The 19,901-nt window shown below is 35.5% G+C and overlaps 1 protein-coding gene across 4 annotated transcripts in view; it reads right to left on the bottom strand.

Annotated features, from left to right (window-relative positions):
- The window catches only part of CAMSAP2 (calmodulin regulated spectrin associated protein family member 2), an 88,195-nt gene that overhangs the window by 60,701 nt on the left and 7,593 nt on the right, over window positions 1–19,901 (bottom strand). For all 4 annotated transcript variants that reach the window (XM_049807116.1, XM_049807117.1, XM_049807118.1 and 1 more), the window contains exon 2: window positions 14,789–15,048. In XM_049807116.1, coding sequence (XP_049663073.1) covers window positions 14,789–15,048 — 260 coding nt within the window. The remainder of the gene's footprint in view (window positions 1–14,788; window positions 15,049–19,901) is intronic.

The raw sequence follows: 19,901 nt of genomic DNA, 5'->3' as shown, positions 1-19,901 counted from the left end.
GATTGATGATGCCCTTTAGGTAATATAACTGAAGCACTTTCAGGAAGCATCTCCAAGCACTTGGCTCTGGTTATCTTTTAGTAACAAAAGGGAGCAAACTGGAAAAGAACTTAAGTTGCTCTATGATAACAAAGCTTTGTGGATTTGATGGACTGTGTGCTCTGGTTTCTCCCACCCAGCCATCATTCTAAGTCTCCTGAAAGATCTAGTTCCCATCCTGAGCTCCCTTATCTCTCCCATTTTTCCCCCAGACCTACATCCTGAGTGCATTCTTGAACTATTCTCAGTATGTGCTGGCTCAGGAAGGAAGCTCATCAGCGTCCATAGCTATTTGGTCTGCACTTCAGTCTTTCCTTTGGTAAAGGAGTGAATTTGGCTTGCTTTCCTCTAGTCCAGCAGCTATCTGCAATATGCTTGTAAGAACTTGTACAAGAATGAATTTGTAAAATAAATACCCAGTGCAAGATAGATATAGGCCATCCATAAATGGAACAAAAGACAAAACCAAAATATCATTTGACTAGGATTAAACTTGGAAATTTAGATCATATTTTAAATTCTTTTCAAAGAAGGGTTGGCAAAGGTACAGAAGCAATGCAAAGAACAAGAAATCAGTAGTGTATGCCTTCAGGAAAACTTAAAGGCAAATTTAGTCCGTGGTTATACCGGAAGAATGGTGTTTTTCCAGATAAAGTAACTAGCAGAAAAAAAAAAAATCTAGAAAACTACAATTTGGATAAGATAACAAAAGGGATGATACAGTAAAAAAAATGTATTTTAAAATATGAAAACAGTTTTACATGATTTTAACTTTAATTTAACTTTAGTCATCAAGATGGTAGCTAAGATGAATATTATCTAAAAATAATGATGAACCAAGAGCTTCATACAAGAAAAAGTGATATAACTGGCAGGAAAGACATGCAGTTATCACCCCAGTGAATGTAGTACCTTTTTAAATGACAGTGAGTGCTGGTATTCTTTTGTGCTGCTGTCCAAGGTTTCAGCCCTAAGCAGACAGCTAGTAACTCATTTCTTTTATGACTGAGGACACTCATTGTGTTTAAGGATAAGAAATAATGGCCTACAGAGAAACATCTACATCTATTATGAGTATAGATGGTGACCTGCAAGCTGATACTAGTATCTTTCACTTTTTTCACTGAAGTTCTGCCTTCTAAAAAGTATATTAATTATTGATAGCCTTTGGATTATCTGCATGTCTGCCAATTTCATGCATAACCGGCATCTTCATCTCAGACTCTAGAGCAAATAAAGAAAGAAAAAATATATTTTAAAAATTACAAAAGATGTAGAGGAGCTTTCTGTACATATTAAGCTATTCTTTCCATAACTCTTAAGAACACTGGGGACATTCCAAAAGGCTAGAAGAAATGAAACAATGGTTTGTGGGTTGTTTGTTTTTTTTTTTGGTTTTTTTTGTGGGGGTGGGGGTGGGGGGTGAGCTGACAGTAAAAATAATTTTAAAGGCCCCACATCCTCCTTCTGATCTCATGCAAAATAATTTCAGAGTCAACAAGCAGCTGGATTTATAAAAAACATAATAAAATATAATCCTAATTAAAACATAAACTTATATAAGATAAGCCTCTTAAAAATATCTTATAAATCTAACTGAAAAGTGTAAGACTGTCATTATGAGTGCAAGGCATCTAACTTGATACTAATACATTCTGATTAAATAGAATTTTTAATGCTGGATACATTCAACTCATTTATAATGTGGTCGACTAAACTGAAAATGCAACTCTGAGCACAGAATCAGCAATGAATAGGTACATTTTCCAAGAAACACCACAGGGATGAGTTATTAGCTCACCATCTCTTACTATTTTTACCAATAGCCTGGAAGAAAAAACTCATCACTGATTAGATTTGAAGAGAATGCAAAATTTGTGGGAAAGGTAGCTAAGGAAGAAGCTGAATCAGAGTAGAGCAATCAGTTCTCCCTCTAAATTTGGGAGGGTAAGAAGAGATTCAAATAAGCCATGTTAAAATGGAAGGTCTTGCCTTCGCTGAAAAAAATGCAAGCTGTAGTAATCAGAAAGGTACTATCTTCTCTAGTAAAGTAAAGGTTTAAAGTTGTTTGAGAAAAGGAACCTAAAATAATTGACACTACAGCCATATGTATGATAAGAGCATAATTGTGTTTAAGTCATTAAGACATAAGATCTTGTTAGAACAAGCAAGGATGTATTATCCTTCTCCCTCCCCCATAATCAGTACAAGCCAATAACACCAAGCCACATGTAGCCTGTTACATGAGTTCACAGTTTCCGCATGTTCTGGGAAAACCATATAAATTATCCCTCAATGCCTAGAGGCATATGGGTATTATCTTAATTTTTTTGTTGTTGAAAGAATATAGTACTTCAGCAGGATTGGATTTTTTTCCCCAAAGCTTTGACCTGAAAAAAAAGGAATATTCAGGCATGTGCTGACTTAAAGAAAATGCAATTCATGATACTAACTAACAATAAAGAAGGAAAAAAAAAGTACTGGAGAGTTGCTAGAGACATCATAACACCTTAGAAGACACTGGAGTAATTTGACTGATGCCATTATTGTCTAATTACTATACTAAAACTGATAGCAAGTTCAGTAAGTAAATTGAGTAGGACTTTTAGCAGCAGATTTTTCTTCTCTCTAGCAGTTCTTTGCTAGTGTCTATACATTTCATCAACTCCATCATTACCATACTATTTTACTTCCCAACCACTTAAGTTGTCTCTGTATTTCTTCCTGTTGCTGAAGAAAAACCAAAAGCAAGACTTGGAATAATCTCATTCTTTGCAGGCACCTACCTATTAGATACATTTTACCACAAAGAAATCAGCAACACAAAAGTTAGGAGGTTTCCCTGACAAAATGATATACTGAATTACATTAACTTACAGTCTTTCTATGGGTAGTCACACCATTTTTAATATTTTTTTTTTTAAAAAAAAAACTTCACATACACAAGCATGTCTTTACAGGGAACTACTAAGTATCATTAGACAGGTTTGGTTTTGCTTTTGGGAATGGGGGAGTTAAGAAGAGGGGTAAGGGAAAGAAAAAAAGAACAAAAAGAGTAAAACCTGTTCAAAATTGTGAACTGGATTTTCTTTCCCTCAACACGTTGTCCATTCCATGGTTTTCCTTTTATGTATTGGATGTAACCCCACATAGTACTGTATTTCACTAACTTCCCCGCCCCCGCCCAAGCATCAAAGGTGTTACTGTAACACAATGCTTACAGGTGAATTGAGCTCCTTAAAAGCTGGCTGCCTTCACAAAACAGTACCACAGAAACACACCATCCAGATTTACAGAATTCTTTTCATGTAATCGACCAGGAAGCCTTTACAAATGTTTATTCCTTCACAGCATACCCTTAAGAAGGGAAATCAAGCACAGGGTATTTTCCACCAAAGCATATATCACCAATATATAGTATATTCAGTTCCAAAATAATCTCAATATGGTAGAAAAAAGCCTGTATAAACCTTTTGCATCAGTGTGGAGAACACCTAAGTAAATTGCTGATCAGCAGACATGATCTGAGGTTAGAGAGTATAACCACCTCAACATAAGCATACAAAGAATGTCATGCTGCCACAAAAGAGGCAGCTGACATACAGGGGGGTGTCAACTGCAGACTCTAGTTAGCAAAAAATGCACCAGTACCCATTGTGCCCTACAAGCCTTGACAAGGTCCCACATAGAATCCTGGGTCCAGTTTTCAGCACAACCTGTCTAGAAGGATTTGGACTAAATGGAGGACATTTGGAATGAAGATAAGGTTTGAAAAACAGAGTGTGAGAGATTCTACCTGTCCACACATAAAAGGCTGCTGCAGAAAGGAAGGGAATAAACTCTTCTTCATGTTCATAGTAGACACAGGACAAAATAAGGGGCTGATACTGCAGAAAAGATTTCAGACAAACATTTAAGAAAAGTGAGGCTTTCAGATGGTAGAGCTCTTCTGACATGGCAAAATAAAGTCCCCATTGGCCCCACACCCCAAAGATTAACTTATAAATTCTAAGTCAGCAGGCCAGTGTCAGTAAAAAAGAGGTAAGAGGGTACAACTTCTGTAACTAAACCTCTCAACAAATGCTGTTGATAATACAGATCGCATTTTCTAGCTGTTTTCAACAGCACTTAATAGGTACTTACTCCAATATGTTTGTTGCCTAAATGCCACTGTGCAATTTACTTCAAAATATATTAGTATTCTTTCCTAATATAACGGGGACAATTTTGTATTTAAGAAACAGTAAGTATCCCTATATAATGAGATTTCATATTACATACTATATACATTTAATAATTACATCATGTAAAATTAATCTGATCCACTGTCACATGCTTACCCAGTATCTACATATTGACTCTGCTTTTCTTGTAATTTTTCTTATTTTAAAGCTCATAAAATTTAACATGCCACTTCTTTATCAAACCAAACAGTTAAAAAAAATTTCTACACACATTTCACATTGTATATACTTATTTCATAAATATTGACTGCTAGGTGTTCTAAATTGTGTTCCAAACATCCAACTTAAAGCTTATGAAGAGCTCTTGCCATTATCAGTCTTGGCAACTGACTGATTTGGATCTCTAGCTACTGCTAGATGATTATATAAATTGTGATAAATATAGATTCTTCCAATTTTCTAAAAATTGTTAAGTTGTAGGACTTTTCTGATGTAGACTTTGCTATTTATCCACTGGTCTCAGATTCATGGTTTGGGAAGGCAAAGAAATATATTATACTGAGATACCCTTCCTAATGACCTTCTGATGGATGGGGAAAGCTAAAAATCTTCCACATTTACAGTAGACAGCCAATTTGTTAACAAGCACTATTACAGTCAATTTATAACTTAAATACTTTAACAAGTTGCCAGATAAGGTTTTAATACAAGTCTTGAAGTATTTTATTTACATAGGACCAATTCTATTGGATTTTGCTTTGGGTAATTTGGAGATACATTTCTGCAAGGTAATAAAATTTCCTAGTAGTTCATATAAACCTAATAGTTCATAGAAAACCTACCAGTTCATACAAATGACCAAAATGCACTGCTATTTATTGCATTTCCCCAAGTGTCAAACAAAAAGACTAGACATACTATGGAGACCTTACTACGCTTTGTTCCTCAAACTTCAGGAAAAACCTCAACCTCATAATGTTAAATTCCACTGAGTTTGTAAGAACCAAGATTTTAATGTTATGATACATCTACTATGATGACAGAGTGTGGTCTTTGCTGATAAATGGAGGCAGTTTGCCAGGATTACGTGTGCAGATTAACAAATGCAGATTAGCAGTATCCTTCTGTACTATACTGGAGCAAGCAGCTGCTGCATTATGGGGAGTACAGACTGTATTCCTTCAACAGTCAGTGTGGTTTTGTCCCCTTGTTGCTGTGTGTATGTACTACACAGAGCTGGTAGTGAGGCTCTCCTTATGTTTACATGACAGACCCACACCTCCTGCTAAAAGCAGTTCACTATTTTCCATAATAGGAAGAAAGCAGCACTCTTAACCAAGTAACTGCCTGCTACAACCATGCAAGATTTTTAGCTTTCTCCTATCCAGGAGAAGGCTATTAAGAAAGATTTCTCTAAGCATAATTTAAATAAACTAACTGATAAAGAAATACCTTCTAGGTAGTCTTTAAAATAATTGATAGATTCCTCTTTTTCTAGATGCCTAAGTTACTGTACTCCAAGATACACTTAACCTAGCAGGGGTAAGACTATCCCTAAACATTTATTTTAACATTTTCACATATTTAAAGAGATACAAAGAAAGTTCAGAGCAGCAAACCAACAGCCAAAAGCTGAACCACACTACTTAACAGTGCTGTTGAAAAAGGAAGAAAATGTTCTTAAACTCTGTTTAGCAAATAGTATTTCTTTCAAGGTTAATGAAAATACTTCCTGACGTCTTCAGAAAGCATTTTCTACATGGTATCTGGCATTCTTCATAGACTTTAATTCATACCATCTTTCTTTCATAACTTATACCTCCTTTAAACTGTTTTTCCTTGTTGGGTGTCAGGAGTGGGGGGTTTTCCTCTGTTTTTCAGTTTTGTTTTGTTGGTTTTGGTTTTTTTTTTTTAATTTAACCACCATCAACACCTCCTTTTTCTTTCCCCCCCTAGGTTAACAGCAGCATAAGAAGGAAGACATAATACAATCAGAAGCTCTTTGGTTCAAAAACTGTAGCTTTGGTCAAGGCAGAAGAATACCAACTTTTTTTCAGCTCTCACAACACTCTGTGTTTCCTAATTAGCAAGGAAGAGAACAAGATGGACAACAGTCAATAATGATGCACTGCTTACCTTTCATGAGAAAATAATGAGACTTGACTTTGGGAAGTACTATCTTCTCAAGGTACACATTCACTTAATTTCCTGTCATCATTCCAACAGCATCAGTTTGGTTTATTTAGTATATTATGTATCTCAATTGGAAGATGTGCTGCAATATTCTGAGTTCATTTTAGTAAAAGATTAATGTAATTGCCACAATTTTACATTAAAATAAACATGAGAGAATGCGCTGCTATTTCAGAACATTGCCCAATACGTTCATCTGGCAAATGCAAATGTAAGGCCAGTTCTGTATAGATCAGGGATTTTATGGTAGTTCTGAGAACACGCTTGCCATGCAATACAGGCAGCACAGTCTATTCAATAGCTCTACACAACTGAAATTAATCCTGCAAGAGCTGTTAAAAAGAACAATAAGATTTTGTTCTTTTTCATGCAAGGATTCTTAGCGATACAAATTTGAAATGCCAGCTACATAGCTGGAACACTGAATAAGGCTAAAATCCTACATAGATTTTAGTACTGACATTAAGGATGCAGGAAGAAAAAAATTCACAATAATGAAAATTAAAGCTAGAGAAATATAGAAGGCTTTCAAGTTTTATTCTGTGGGGAGAGTTGCAAACATAAAAGCAAGTGGATGGTATCAGGTTTTTAGCACTAGAGTTGCTGGAAAGGACCAGCAAAGAATCCCTACTTTGTATTCTTTACAGACATAACTTTGGTGGCAGCAGCTGTGCTACCTTCCACATAAGTTGCCGCACTTGGTACACTAGTTGAGCAGACAGCATTCCATAAAAACCCAAAGGATGTTGCAGAAGACTTTGTGGTTACCTATGTCTTCCACAGGTTTCTGATACAGATATCTACATTATCTTTTGGAGTTAATTCCTACTTTTATTTGCAGACAGTCCTTGTTAAACATATTTCAAAACTGATGCTCTGAGAATGAATGTCTATTTTCTCCCACAAGAGATCTTTCTAATAAATTATGGTCCTTTACAGCAATTTTTTTGTCATCTATTTGTAGGCTAACACACATATGAAGAAAAGTACACATAGAACAATTTAATTATGTACTTTAATTTCATCTGCAGTTTCTTTCAACTGGCTTGGAGAAACACAGAAGTGACTCAATTTGACTGCAGCCAAGCTAATCATTCACAGTGCAAAAGAATGGCACTAGTAGCAGATAAGCAGTCATAGACTTCAGTTTCAGAAAAGGAGCAGGCCTAGATTAAGCACACTCTTTAGTCCCAGAAAATTACAGAAATAAAATAAACCCTAGTATGACTCACACTGATAACCTGTATTTGTTTTGTGCATGCTAAATTTTAGACAAACATACTGTAGAACACATCCCAAGTCACTGCTGCTATTTACATGACACAGAAAAAAAAAGCATTTTCTACATACAGGACAAATAATTAAAAAAAACCAGCAGGCAAAACAAAATCCCCAGGCTCTGAGTCAACATAAACTGCATGAAAAAAGCTAACAGGAAACTAAGTTATAAGTTAAAATGGTAAGAGCAGAATAAACTTCATCAAGAGTTATAGCAGTTATAAAGACCAAAGCACAAACTGGCACCTTGTGCTTGAGGCAGCTTGGTACCCACATTGCTTTACTATGTCATACAGACATTTGTGCAATGCCAACTAGTGTGTGATGGTATATCTGACACAGCAAGACCAGCAAAAATACTGGATCATTGTTTTCAAGCAAATGAGAACCTTACAAGGAACGTGTGTGAAGAGATGAGTCTAGAAATCGAGCAAAAAATATGGAACATCTAAAGATTACATTATCCCAGCCCAAAACCACAGCCGACTGGTTTTATATGGCACATTAGACTACATTCAGGTTCTGTTTCATGACTATATTTGCTTATTATTTTAGTCTTCTGTGAAACATACTACTATGCAAGATCCTTAAATGTCAGAAGTCAGTTAATATTAGAATCTAGTGTTTTAACTAACAAATTATGGTATCTATTGGCTCAAGTCAAGTATCCGCAAATTCTTTTTACATGTCTTCATCTAACAAGTAATTCACAATAGCACAGGAATGGAAACTTGTTACATCATGCCTAAAACCAGAAAAAAAAATTCTTCAGGGCAGAAACCACATCTTATTTCTTTGTTCTATGAAGTGTTTAGTACACTTTTTGTTGCTTACCAGAGTTAAAGGAATCCTACAGCATGAAAATGCAGAGGCTGAAGCATGTAGCTGCAAGCTAATTGGGGTGAGCTGCTGGAGCCCTTTGTCAAGGAGAAATACTCTGCTGATGAGAGGGACTGTCATTTCAAATGGATGCAGTTCAGAGACACCAAAAATCTGGATTGCAGGATGAGTTAATCACTTCTTGTCTGCTATGTTATCCAGAAAGAGATCTAGATTCTGGCTATGGGTACAAAACCAGCACTAGCAATCCCCCTTCCTTCCACATAAGTTTCATTGGCTATGACTAACTTTGCAACTAGTACTGCAAAACAGAAAAGCAAAACCAGTGCAAAGGTCCCAGAAATCGCCTCTACTCCCTTCTCAGAGTATTTACTTCAATCAGCTCTACTCTAGTCCTGTGAAATGAGTGCCCCTTGGCAAGTGGGCTACCACAGGTACAATCCTAGAACCCATCTTCCAGTTTAGCTGCTGAAAGAAATTGAGTTTGTGCTCCCTGAGATGACTCCACAATGCAAACCAGACGTGCTGTAACTGGGAGAAACATGGAGATTTACCTCAGATGTGCACTTCTGATCACTACTAAAAAGCTAATACAGGCACACCTAATTATACCTCAGTTACAGCCCTGATTCACAAACTGCTACAGAGATAATTATTGCCAGACTTCCTCACAGAAGACATTTTCAAGGAAGAAGGTAATTTGCAGCTAAGTGGATAAACAATTTGGATGACAGCACACTACTTTTTTATATTAAAAACCCATACACACAAATCATGTCTTGAAATTAGGGATGTAACAATTTTTAATCCTACCAGCTATTATGGACTTGTTGCTGGGGTTTTGCTGAAGCCTCTCATTCCCTTTGCATCTTGGCTGACAATTGTGGAATTGTATGGAGGGTTTAAGAGTTTCTTGATTAATGATAGCACTTTTCAAAAATAATTATACATGGGTATAATTTTAAGGTAGCTGCTCAGCTGCTTGACGTTTTTCTCCAACAGTATTTTTCCAAATTACTGTTCAAATTTTAACAAGAGTTACACTTTTTGATTGCATTATGCTTAGTACAGCTTTTATATTTTCCCATATTGAGAAGATGATACAAAGAAATATTTGTAAATATGGCATATTTTCCTGGAGATAGTATTTATATACAGGGCATTCACTAACCTTTTTCTAGTAGCTAAATTTTATTTAAGAACTAAGTATCTAAAAATGCTCCCCCCGCCCCCCCCCTTTTTTTTAATATTCAGAAACCATGCAAGGTATTAACCTTTTTTGTAAGTCAGATGAAAATGCTCTATCAACATACAACAATAAAGGTGGGAAAATAGATTTTTGGCACAAATCTGCTAATAGTCTAACATTACTGTGTCTGTATACCCCCCAACACACATTGGTTTTAAACAGGTATTCAAGATCAGACATTACTACCCCTAAAACTTAAAATTTAGTTGGTTATGGCCCTGCCACATTAGGGACAGAGACTGGGCAATACGTAAGTCCACAGCCTGGGTAATTATGCAACTTCAGTTTCCCTGCAGGGTATCTGGCAGCAGAGAACTAAGATGCTGATTCTTTATTCCTTTCCCACATGGCAGAAGTGCATTGCAGGGACTTGGGGGAAGGAAAGCGTTTCTTAATTACTCACTGAATCTGTTTATTCTTCCCTCTACTTGAGGCAAATTGAAAGAGATCACCAGCATATGAATACAAAATAGCCATCTTGGTTAAATATCAGAATTCTTTTAAAAGGACTGGGCTTGTCAAATACATTATTCTGTTGATATAAAATTATTGGCATGATGCAGAAACTTGAGTAAAAGTATCTTCTGGTTCATCCTGCAAGAACAGATATATACGGTTTCTAAACATAAGGAGATCAAATACATCTATGAGGAAAAAATATGAAAAAAATCCAAACTGCCTTCCTCTTATGTACCTGACATTTGAAGGTTTAAGTCAGTTTGGCTCATGAAATAAATACAAAATTTTAAAGAGATAAATCAACATGGAAATATAAAAGTTAATAAACTTGACTTCAACAGTGATCTATGCATATTATCTGTGGAAGCATTAAAACAAAATTACTGTATAACTACCAGAACCATGCTGAATTCTTAAGCTATTTCTGATTTCTATAGACTGTCAAAATCTCCCATATGATTTCCATATGGAAGTGCCCGCTTAAGACAGATTTTTATTTTTTTTAATGCAATTGGAACTTGCCAACTGAAATAAGTAGCTTTGCTCATATTTTGCAACTTAGCTTTCAGAAACTTTTTAAGCATCAGGTAATTGCTTTTGTACTCCTGACCTGAAGTACAATTTGCAGGAGAAAAAAACACTCTGGTTCTTGGTTTAACACTGTTTCAATTCCAAGCTCTAGACTATTTCTGCACTGTTTAAAGTCTAATGTAGCAGTGCCAAGGCCATATGAACTTCAACCTGGAGAGTAATAACATCACATTTGGTTCTTTCGCTCCCCTACCAAAAATAAAGGCAACAGGATGATCCTATCTAATAATAAGAAGATTTAACAAAAATAAACACAGATTTAAATTTTAATAGCTTGCAATATATGAAGAACAGAAATAGAGGTACCACTGAATAGTTCTAGTGTTATTGCAAGATACAATCTCTCAGGAACAGTTTCAATTACAAGTTTTTAAATCAGAACAAGCCTAAACAATAACACAGCTTTCAATTTTACCAGAAAAACAAATATTAAGACATGTGAACAAACCAAACCAGACTCCACATGGACTCCCCTACCCCTACAGATAGGAGGTTTTAACAGAAGCCTTTGCTCCTGTGCGTTGATTTCTTAACTGCCTCTTTCCTAATCCCATTCCACTGAAAGAAACTAATTTTTATATATACATACACCGATGTATATATATACAGGTAAACACACACAAACACAATAACTTGCAGCTTCTCAAATTGGATACTACTGCAGCCAAGTCAGTCATGACTAACAAGGAAACTACCATCTACCCTGACCCCAGTGCACAAACACATCCATTTCCTAGACTTTTCAAAGACTTCAATACATAAGGTACTTCCTAGAAAAAGGTTCAGTTATCGCTATCTAAGCAACAGAGAAGGACAAAATTTGACATGCCTGCTTTAGTAGGTAGGCATACATGAAATAAATCAACAATTAATCACCACAGCCATCACTGCTACAAACACACTACAAGGAATTCCAAGTCTGTTGACTGCAGCTACATACATTATAAAGCACAAGTAAAATGAGAACATTCCATACTCGTTATCTCTTTCCATAGTTTCATTTTATAACTCACCCCTTTTCAGCTATAGAAATGCAGTACATCTGAACAGATAACAATAAATGTTCTCTAACAAACACCAGCATCTTTCCCCTATTCATGGGGAAGACAGGCTAGCAAAGAGAAAGACTACAATACTATTTTGCATTAAATTGCTCAAAATCACATTGAACATAGGTTTAATACAATCTGGTCTACTAGAATGTATGAGTTAATTACCCATGCAAATTTTCTGTTCTACATAATTTAAAAAGAAAAAAATCATTCCAAGCTCTAAAACAGGATATACATCTTACTTTGTAAGACTTGTAGAAACTGTGACATATGGCACACTAAGAAAAGGTACAGGAAGACATCAAGGGGATTTTAAGACTGTCAATACCGCAACAGCCAGATTTGGAGTTCTCTGCCAGCTTTGCTAATTGTATAATAAGGAAAAAGGTTGAGATTTCCCAATTAAAATGTAGTGTTGCTGCTAGGAACTTGCACAGGGATGTGAGCATGGCACAACAAATTAAAACTCTTAGGCTCAGAATATTAGTATTGAGACTACAGTTTCACAGCCATTTCTTTTTTAGCAACTGGTTTAGACATGGCTGCCTTTCTGCCCAAGCCAATTGTGTTTCCACTCTGGTGCTCCCTCTCATTGTCACAGCCCAGCTGCTTGTGAACTAACTCAACAACATCAGTACACTCATCTGTTGCTGATCCTGGGCAGAGTAGGAATCTGGGAATGTCTATCTATCATGACACTGATGCTTGAATAACTATTTGCTGGACTATACCTAAACAACACAGGAAAGAAAGACACAAACACCCACTCAAGCACAGGGGAAATATAAAATTGCTACTCAAATGCATTTTAAGCAACATTAATTATTGAATTAAAGATCAGCAAACCTAGTTAGAGAATACTGACACATTTTCTCTACTGGTGACTATGAAAACAGATGCTTCTTACAACTACTGTAGAAAGGGATCAAATGAGAAAAATCAAATGAGAAAACCATAGGCTCATAAATTCAAACCAGTAACCTTATCTTCCTTCAGAGACAAGAATGGAATTAAGTTCTGTAAAAACATGGTCAAGAAGTTTGTTTAACCTCTTAAATGCTTTGGTTTCCATGAGCATTATAAAACACTTACTCCTAAACTACCAATGACCGTTGCAAGTGTTCTGCAAATTTCATATCACTACACTATGTCTTAATTGCTATCCACAGTTTTTACTAAAATGCCACTTGTACTTTGCTGAGCTCTCCTTTTTAAAAAGTATATCAAGATCAAAAAAAAGAGACTAGCAAGATTTCAAGTTATCTGCATTCACTAATCACAGCTTAATCATAAGAAAAATAGTGTCTTGACTAGTTTTATTACTATTGTTGAAATATTTTTATCTTCTGATCTTAAGCATTCTATAAGCAGGAAAGAATTTTCAAATAAACAATAAAACCAAAGTGGATGTAAAGAATCCAGTCTTTATATCACAGTAACTGACTCCCACCACTTCTAAAAAACATTTGTGCAAACTAAGAGGCCTAATACTTCTTTGCAATACTGTATGGAATCAATAATTAATTACTAATTAGTAGATTTCATGTTGTACCTGTAAAGCCTCTGCAACTTATCACTTGATACCAACTGATCAAATAAGAGAGACTCTCTAGTCGTATTCTGCCAAATACTTGTTAGTCTTCTTACATGTTAGCAAACACAAGTTGCTAATAAGCTGACAATAAAAACATAGCTGTATTAATTTTCACACACCTCTGTTCTAGCAGCAGCTTCAGGTCACTGATCATGAAAGTATCAAAGCACTTAAAATAGAACAGTTAGCCAACTCCAGAGGGTAAATTCAAACAAAAAAGACCCTGGAAAAACTAGACTGCAAAGTGTAGATTCAGCTAACGGATGACAAAATTTATAGAAGTCTTTTCTCTATTAGACATTTTATTTATTCCTCGTGCCCAACACATTCTAATCTGAAAAGACCAGATTGTGCCACAAATACTTCCGCGTACAGTAGCAACAGTAGTTCCACTGATACCACAATAAAATTTGCTCGTGATTTCAAATGAGCAAGCCTAAGTTCTGTATTAGAAAGGAAATTGTCAGCTCAACCTTTGTAGTGTCATACTTTATGTTTACCTAATTTATTTTCTATACCAAATATTAAACAATAAAAAGGTGAAAATAGTTTTAAACACTTCACTTAAAATATAGTTGAATCTTAATCCATCATACTGTCATTTTATAAACAACCATATGTAGCCATCCTTTTTACAGATTTTATTTATTTATTTATTTTAAATTCAGCTTCAGACAGGGAAGAAAATCCATTACTTAGGAACTCAGTAATAGAATCATTCAGCTGTTGAACTACTGTTTTAATTAGCAGTTGTATAAAGCAAAGACGTATTATTAAAAGCCTCCATGAAAGAATATAGCATTGCTGTATGTTTTACATTGACTTAATACAACTGGTGACTATTGAATGTTATTAGGTTGAATTATCCATATAAAAACCTTTTATTATTATTATTATTATTTTTATTATTTATTTAAAGCTTTTAACCAAAGTTTTCCATAAGGAAGGGACCCCCCCCCCCCCAACTATTTTCAAACCATTTTTCCAATACAGAAATATTCACTGACAGTCAGTGTTGTAAAACTGAAATCAAAGTGATCATATTGTCACTGATATATTTAAAAATGTAACACTTGAACTAAGTAGAATGATAGGTGTTTTCAAGCATTAGTACAGAGGAAATACACCTGCACTGACTGCTATGAGGAGAAAAAAAACCCAAACCAAACCAATCATAAGGCTCCCAGTAATGAAACACATTGAACTCTTGAGAAAAGTACTTCAAACATAATGATGCATGTTAAAAGACAGATATGTAGCTATTGGCAGTACACAGAAGAAACATAACACACAAGCTTTAAACACTCACCATCTGAATTGGTTTTTTGTGAAGATCTCGTTCAGTCACCAACTTTTCCTGGTCAGTGACATAAAGGCCTTTTTGTGCCAGGGCTTGTATAACAGCATCATGACCTAGAAGTGGTTTTGCAGCATCACTCTTGAGAATAAGGCTCCCAGCACGACAGTAGAGTTCTGCAGACAGCAACAAGTTAACAACAGGTGGTTTAATGTGCTCCTGGTCATACTGGTCTGTATAAAATGGTTCTCGTAGTTCTTCTGGAACATTGTCTACAAAGACAAAAAAAAAAAAGCATTAGTCAGTATCAGAAAAGATAGATACAGTATTAGGGTTTTTTATATGTATGAACTCAAAATTATGTTAAAGCATAGAGTCTTTACCAGTCATCATGATATAAAACACTGTTGAAAATCGCATACAAAGGTAACATTTAAACTATAAATAGAAACTTGAGGCCACACCAGAAGGCCAACCTGCAGTTTACAGCATCATTAATTTAAAGTTTCTTGGCTTCTCCAAATACATGCCCAAACATTCTCATTTCCTTTGGCATAACATTATATAGGTCAGACATATAAAGGCAGAACAAAACCCATTTAAACAAAACTCCTGTCTCTTAAAATAAAATGGAACATTATTCTTTTAGCACAGAATAATTCCAGACAAAAAGGAAAACAACCCCTCAGCAGCCTTCTAAGTTTCATACATGCAAGAGAAATTTGATTACTATACGATCCATTTCAAAGGTCATGCATCATAGAATGATGACAATCTAGCAGTAAAGTGTAAATACCTAGATGTTTTACTGGAATTAAAAAAAAAAATGTAAAAAGAGGGAAAAAAATATTATCAATTTCCTTCTGAAAAAAATACTGAATTCTTATTTGCCTGTGTTACTGAGTTCCTTTACAATTGTGGCTTCCTCCTTTTTCAATGAACTGGCCTAGCACCCACAGAAAGCTATGCAAGATTCTGTCAAGTTTATGCTGAGCTTTTAACTGCAAAATTAGCATTTCAAGACAATCTAACAGTTTTTCCAAATACTTTACATGACACAATACAGGCAGACTATATTTATAATTGTCTACCACAAAAGTAATGGTTATAAATTAAATATAGTACTAGATCAAATGAAATTAGATCACTAGTGAAATGGAAAATAACGTAGAAATTATTTCAGTCTTCACATTTCTAAGCATACACACTGCAAGATGCTCCATTTTCCACGTGTAAGAATTTCACTCTCTATTGTTGTAAAATCAATTAAGCCAACAGCATTTATGGGATAAAGAGCATGTGACTTTTCCTGAGCCCAAATGGAAAAGCCTATTTAATTACTTAAAGGAAAAAAATGCGTAGGAAAAAAGTGATGCAACTCCAGGTGTCTACCCCCTTTGCCTTCAGCTGGATAAATGGCTAAACAGACAAGGTTTGAAGCAGATGGTGGCGTAAACAGCCCAATAAGGGTGGAGCAGGAGAGAGAGAAAAAACAGAACATGCCATCACAAGATAATAACAGATGATCTTCTTCCTCATATATATATTCTACGGCAGTTCATGTGCTTTCATTACGGGCTTTGGAAGAAGAGCTACCTGCCTTCTAGCTGTAGGAGAAGGTATGCATTCTAGAGTGCAAAAAAGGAAAGAAATATTAATGCATACTTTTTAAGATGTTGTAAGGATGGTAAAAAAGGATAAGATACCGCTTCTTACTTGCAAATTCAGAATATCACAGGGAAGAGAGATATAGTGTATAAATTTGCTTAAACCAGGACCCTAAATTCAGCTAGAAAGCTGACAGCTGTGCTTTAGAATAAAGATGAAAATACAGTGTCAGCAAAACTACTCTACCCTTTAAAATACAAGCCTAATACCTAACACAATTACTTTTTAAAAAGATAATAAAACTATTAACAAAAAATCTACCAGTGTCAGGCAATGATACTGCAATCTTCTCTTGCCGCTTCCCAGCCTCACTTACTGACTCTGTAGGACCTATAGTCACCCAATACTACAAAAGGCACTTACAATTAAGGAACTCCATGAGCTATTAGGCACCTGCTTCCCTAGGTACTATTTCCATCTATCTCAATTCTACCTGTCCTTTTTTTTCCCTGTTTGTCCATACACTGTTTAAATATTAAGCTCATTATTTCTCAAGTCCCTCATGATCCATCTCCACTTCAGTATCAAGAGCTCAATCCTCATCATGACTTCATCCTTTATAATTCCAAATGCCAACTTTAAAGCATCTTCGTGATATTTCCTCATGCTAGAGAGCATTAGAAAACATTTTTTGTAAATATCTCACAATGCACAGGCAGCAGATTTTGCCTTTTTTGAAAAAAACACACACCCCTTTTTGAATCACATGGGAAATTAGATGAAGACACTGAAGACAATGACAGGTTTCAAGTCTGAAAGAAGAGAAGCCAAGAAGAGAAATCCAAAGACAGGAGATAACAAACCCACCACCTATTAATGACCAATTTCTGATCTTCTGTATCACCGAAACAGACCCTAAAGTGACAAGGTAAGAGGCAATAAGCACATTTATTATGAAAGCATAATATCCACTACTGGCGTTTAGTAACAAAAAAACCTCAATACACAAAAAAAAAAATCAAGATGATAACTACCAAAGAATTATTTATAAATGATACTTCTGCTCCTGAAAAATACAGCAAGAGACAAAATGAGATGTATGCCATTTCTTTTACTTCATTGGTGTTCACAAAAATAAATCTGGAATAGAAACTTACTGGTGCTCATAAAAATAAAACTGGAAGAGAAATTTATTAGAGAACTAGAATACAGAAACAAGGGGCAACAAAGAATAACTGTGACTACAGACTTATTCTGAATTTATAAAAGCAAAACATGTGAAAGCATACAAATAAGAAATCCCTGCTGCAACAAGATCAGAAGTCTTCACAAAAATTCTCATGAGAGTTCCCTTCACACAGAAACACAAGCACTTTTCCCCATTTATAACATGTACCAAACTGTTTGATATCAGAATAGATCTTGATAGAAGAGTCAAACTGTGTTCTCATTTTTGTTATAGTCACAAAAAAAAAAAAAAAAAAAAAGACACAGCAGCTATATAGAGGAAACTCTTCCTGTTACTGATCTCAAAGTAACAGCCCTTCCAGAATTGGCATGCTTTGCCTCTGCAGTCCTGTGGAAAGGAATTTCAAGGCTACATCCAGTTCTCAGCAGATTACCAGACCAACCAACAGGGTCAAAAGCCTTTATTAACAATTCTGGCAGGACCAGAGATTTGTTAAACAGCTCTGTTAGAGAAGAATCTTAACACTAATTCCCAATATGTGCATTTCACCAGTCCCTTTCCTTTGCCCATCTGACAAGAGTCTTTCAAGATTAAACTCCGAAGTAAAGGAACAGTTTTTAAAAAGAATACCCTGTTGCGCATACTGCCATGAAGTACCATTTGACCTTGAAATTTGTGGCAAAGTACAGCAATTATGTTAGAGAGATATAGCCAGGACACCGAGTTCTGGGAGTTGAGCACATGTAATATGGATGAGACCAAAGGAACTGGGTGTATTTCTGCTGGAGTGGTGGTGGGAGGATCTAACTGCAGTCTTTCAGCACCCAACGGGCAGGTTTCAGAAATACAGACTTGTACACAAGCTGCTGCAAGGGAAATTTCAACTGGACAAGTAAAAAAATTCTTCACAGCAAAAGCAACAGAGCACAAGCACAGGTTGCATGAAGACTCAGCTGCGAAACCACCATTCACAGGGACTGTCAAAACCTGAGTGGGCAATGCCCTGAGAAACCTCTCCTAACTTTGAAGCTAGCTCTTCTTGGAACAGAAATGTTACACTAGATGATCTCCAGAGACTGCTTTCACACTTTTTTTTCCCCTAAAACTGTACACAGGAACACAGGTTTCAATTTTGGAAATATTTTCTTGGTATGGGTTTAAAAAAAAAAACCAAAAAGTTTGACATTTTGGATTTTATTCTCTTCACAGTTCAATATTTACAAAGGAAGCTACTGTACAAATTCAACACACAGGGAAAAGAACAAAAAGGAAATACCACATTAGCCCAAAACAATAGCTTAAATTTAAGAATCAGGCTAACTTTAAAACAGTATTCAACATATCTTCAGGTAATTTTTCCGTAACTTATAATGGACTCAAAAGTCCTGCAGATGCTCTCTTGAGGAGGGGACAGGAGATAGAAAAAAAGGACTTATTCTAAGCTTTAAAGCAAACAAGGGATTATTATTTCTCTCCACCATGTGACAGAATTGTAAGTTAACTTTCCATTTAAACAGACCATTTTAAAGGGAAGGAATCATCTAAAACTAATTCATGGCTACCACCTCTGAATTTACCTTTAAAAGCTGTTTTATTAACAAAACTCTCTGCTCAGGTAAGTCTGAATTACTCCTTGGGAGGATAATATGAATTATTCCTTTGGAAAAAATTATTTATATTAATGTAGAAAGTTTACACTTTCTTTAAAAACAAACTGGTTTGTTGTAAAGTTTCTGGACTTTCACATAGATGAATACAATCCTTTGAGTTACATAACCATAAAGTTTTTCAAGTTTATAAGAGTGAATAATTCCAGGTTTACAAATGTTTGCATTAAGGAAGTCTAAAATCTTAGAAGTCCTTGTCAACAAAGTCTTTTCTTTTTTTTATTCCTGAGGATGACATAAACAAGTTAAAATATTTCACCATGAGCTAATTAAAATATACATCAGTCTTGGGAGCCACAGGGCCACAATAAGCCTCAGCCTAGAAATCTTCCATCTCTACAGGTTACTGACATCAATCAACAAAGATGTTAAGAAAAAACTTATTTGTAGAAGACTTCGAGATTTAATACAGAATTATTTCATGAAAATTCTAACTAATACCTTTAACCACTTCCTAGTGCAAACCAGTAGATGAATTTATGCCAAATCTTAATGGACTCAATTACTTGACAGTTTTCTGCAGGACAGCAAAGGTATGCCTTTGTCATAAAGTAACAGTGTTAAGTTACTTCATTCAGACTCCCAGTTGCAACAAGGATTCTGGTGCCACCTTTGCCATTTGGGCACAAGAGAACAGAGCTTGCATGGAAGTCAGGAGTCA

This window comes from Accipiter gentilis, chromosome 8 (genome assembly GCF_929443795.1).
Source record: "Accipiter gentilis chromosome 8, bAccGen1.1, whole genome shotgun sequence".
In the NCBI taxonomy this organism is placed as follows: Eukaryota; Metazoa; Chordata; class Aves; order Accipitriformes; family Accipitridae; genus Astur; species Astur gentilis.
Note: the sequence above shows the minus strand (reverse complement) of the source record. Positions and strands in the feature narration are given on the sequence as shown.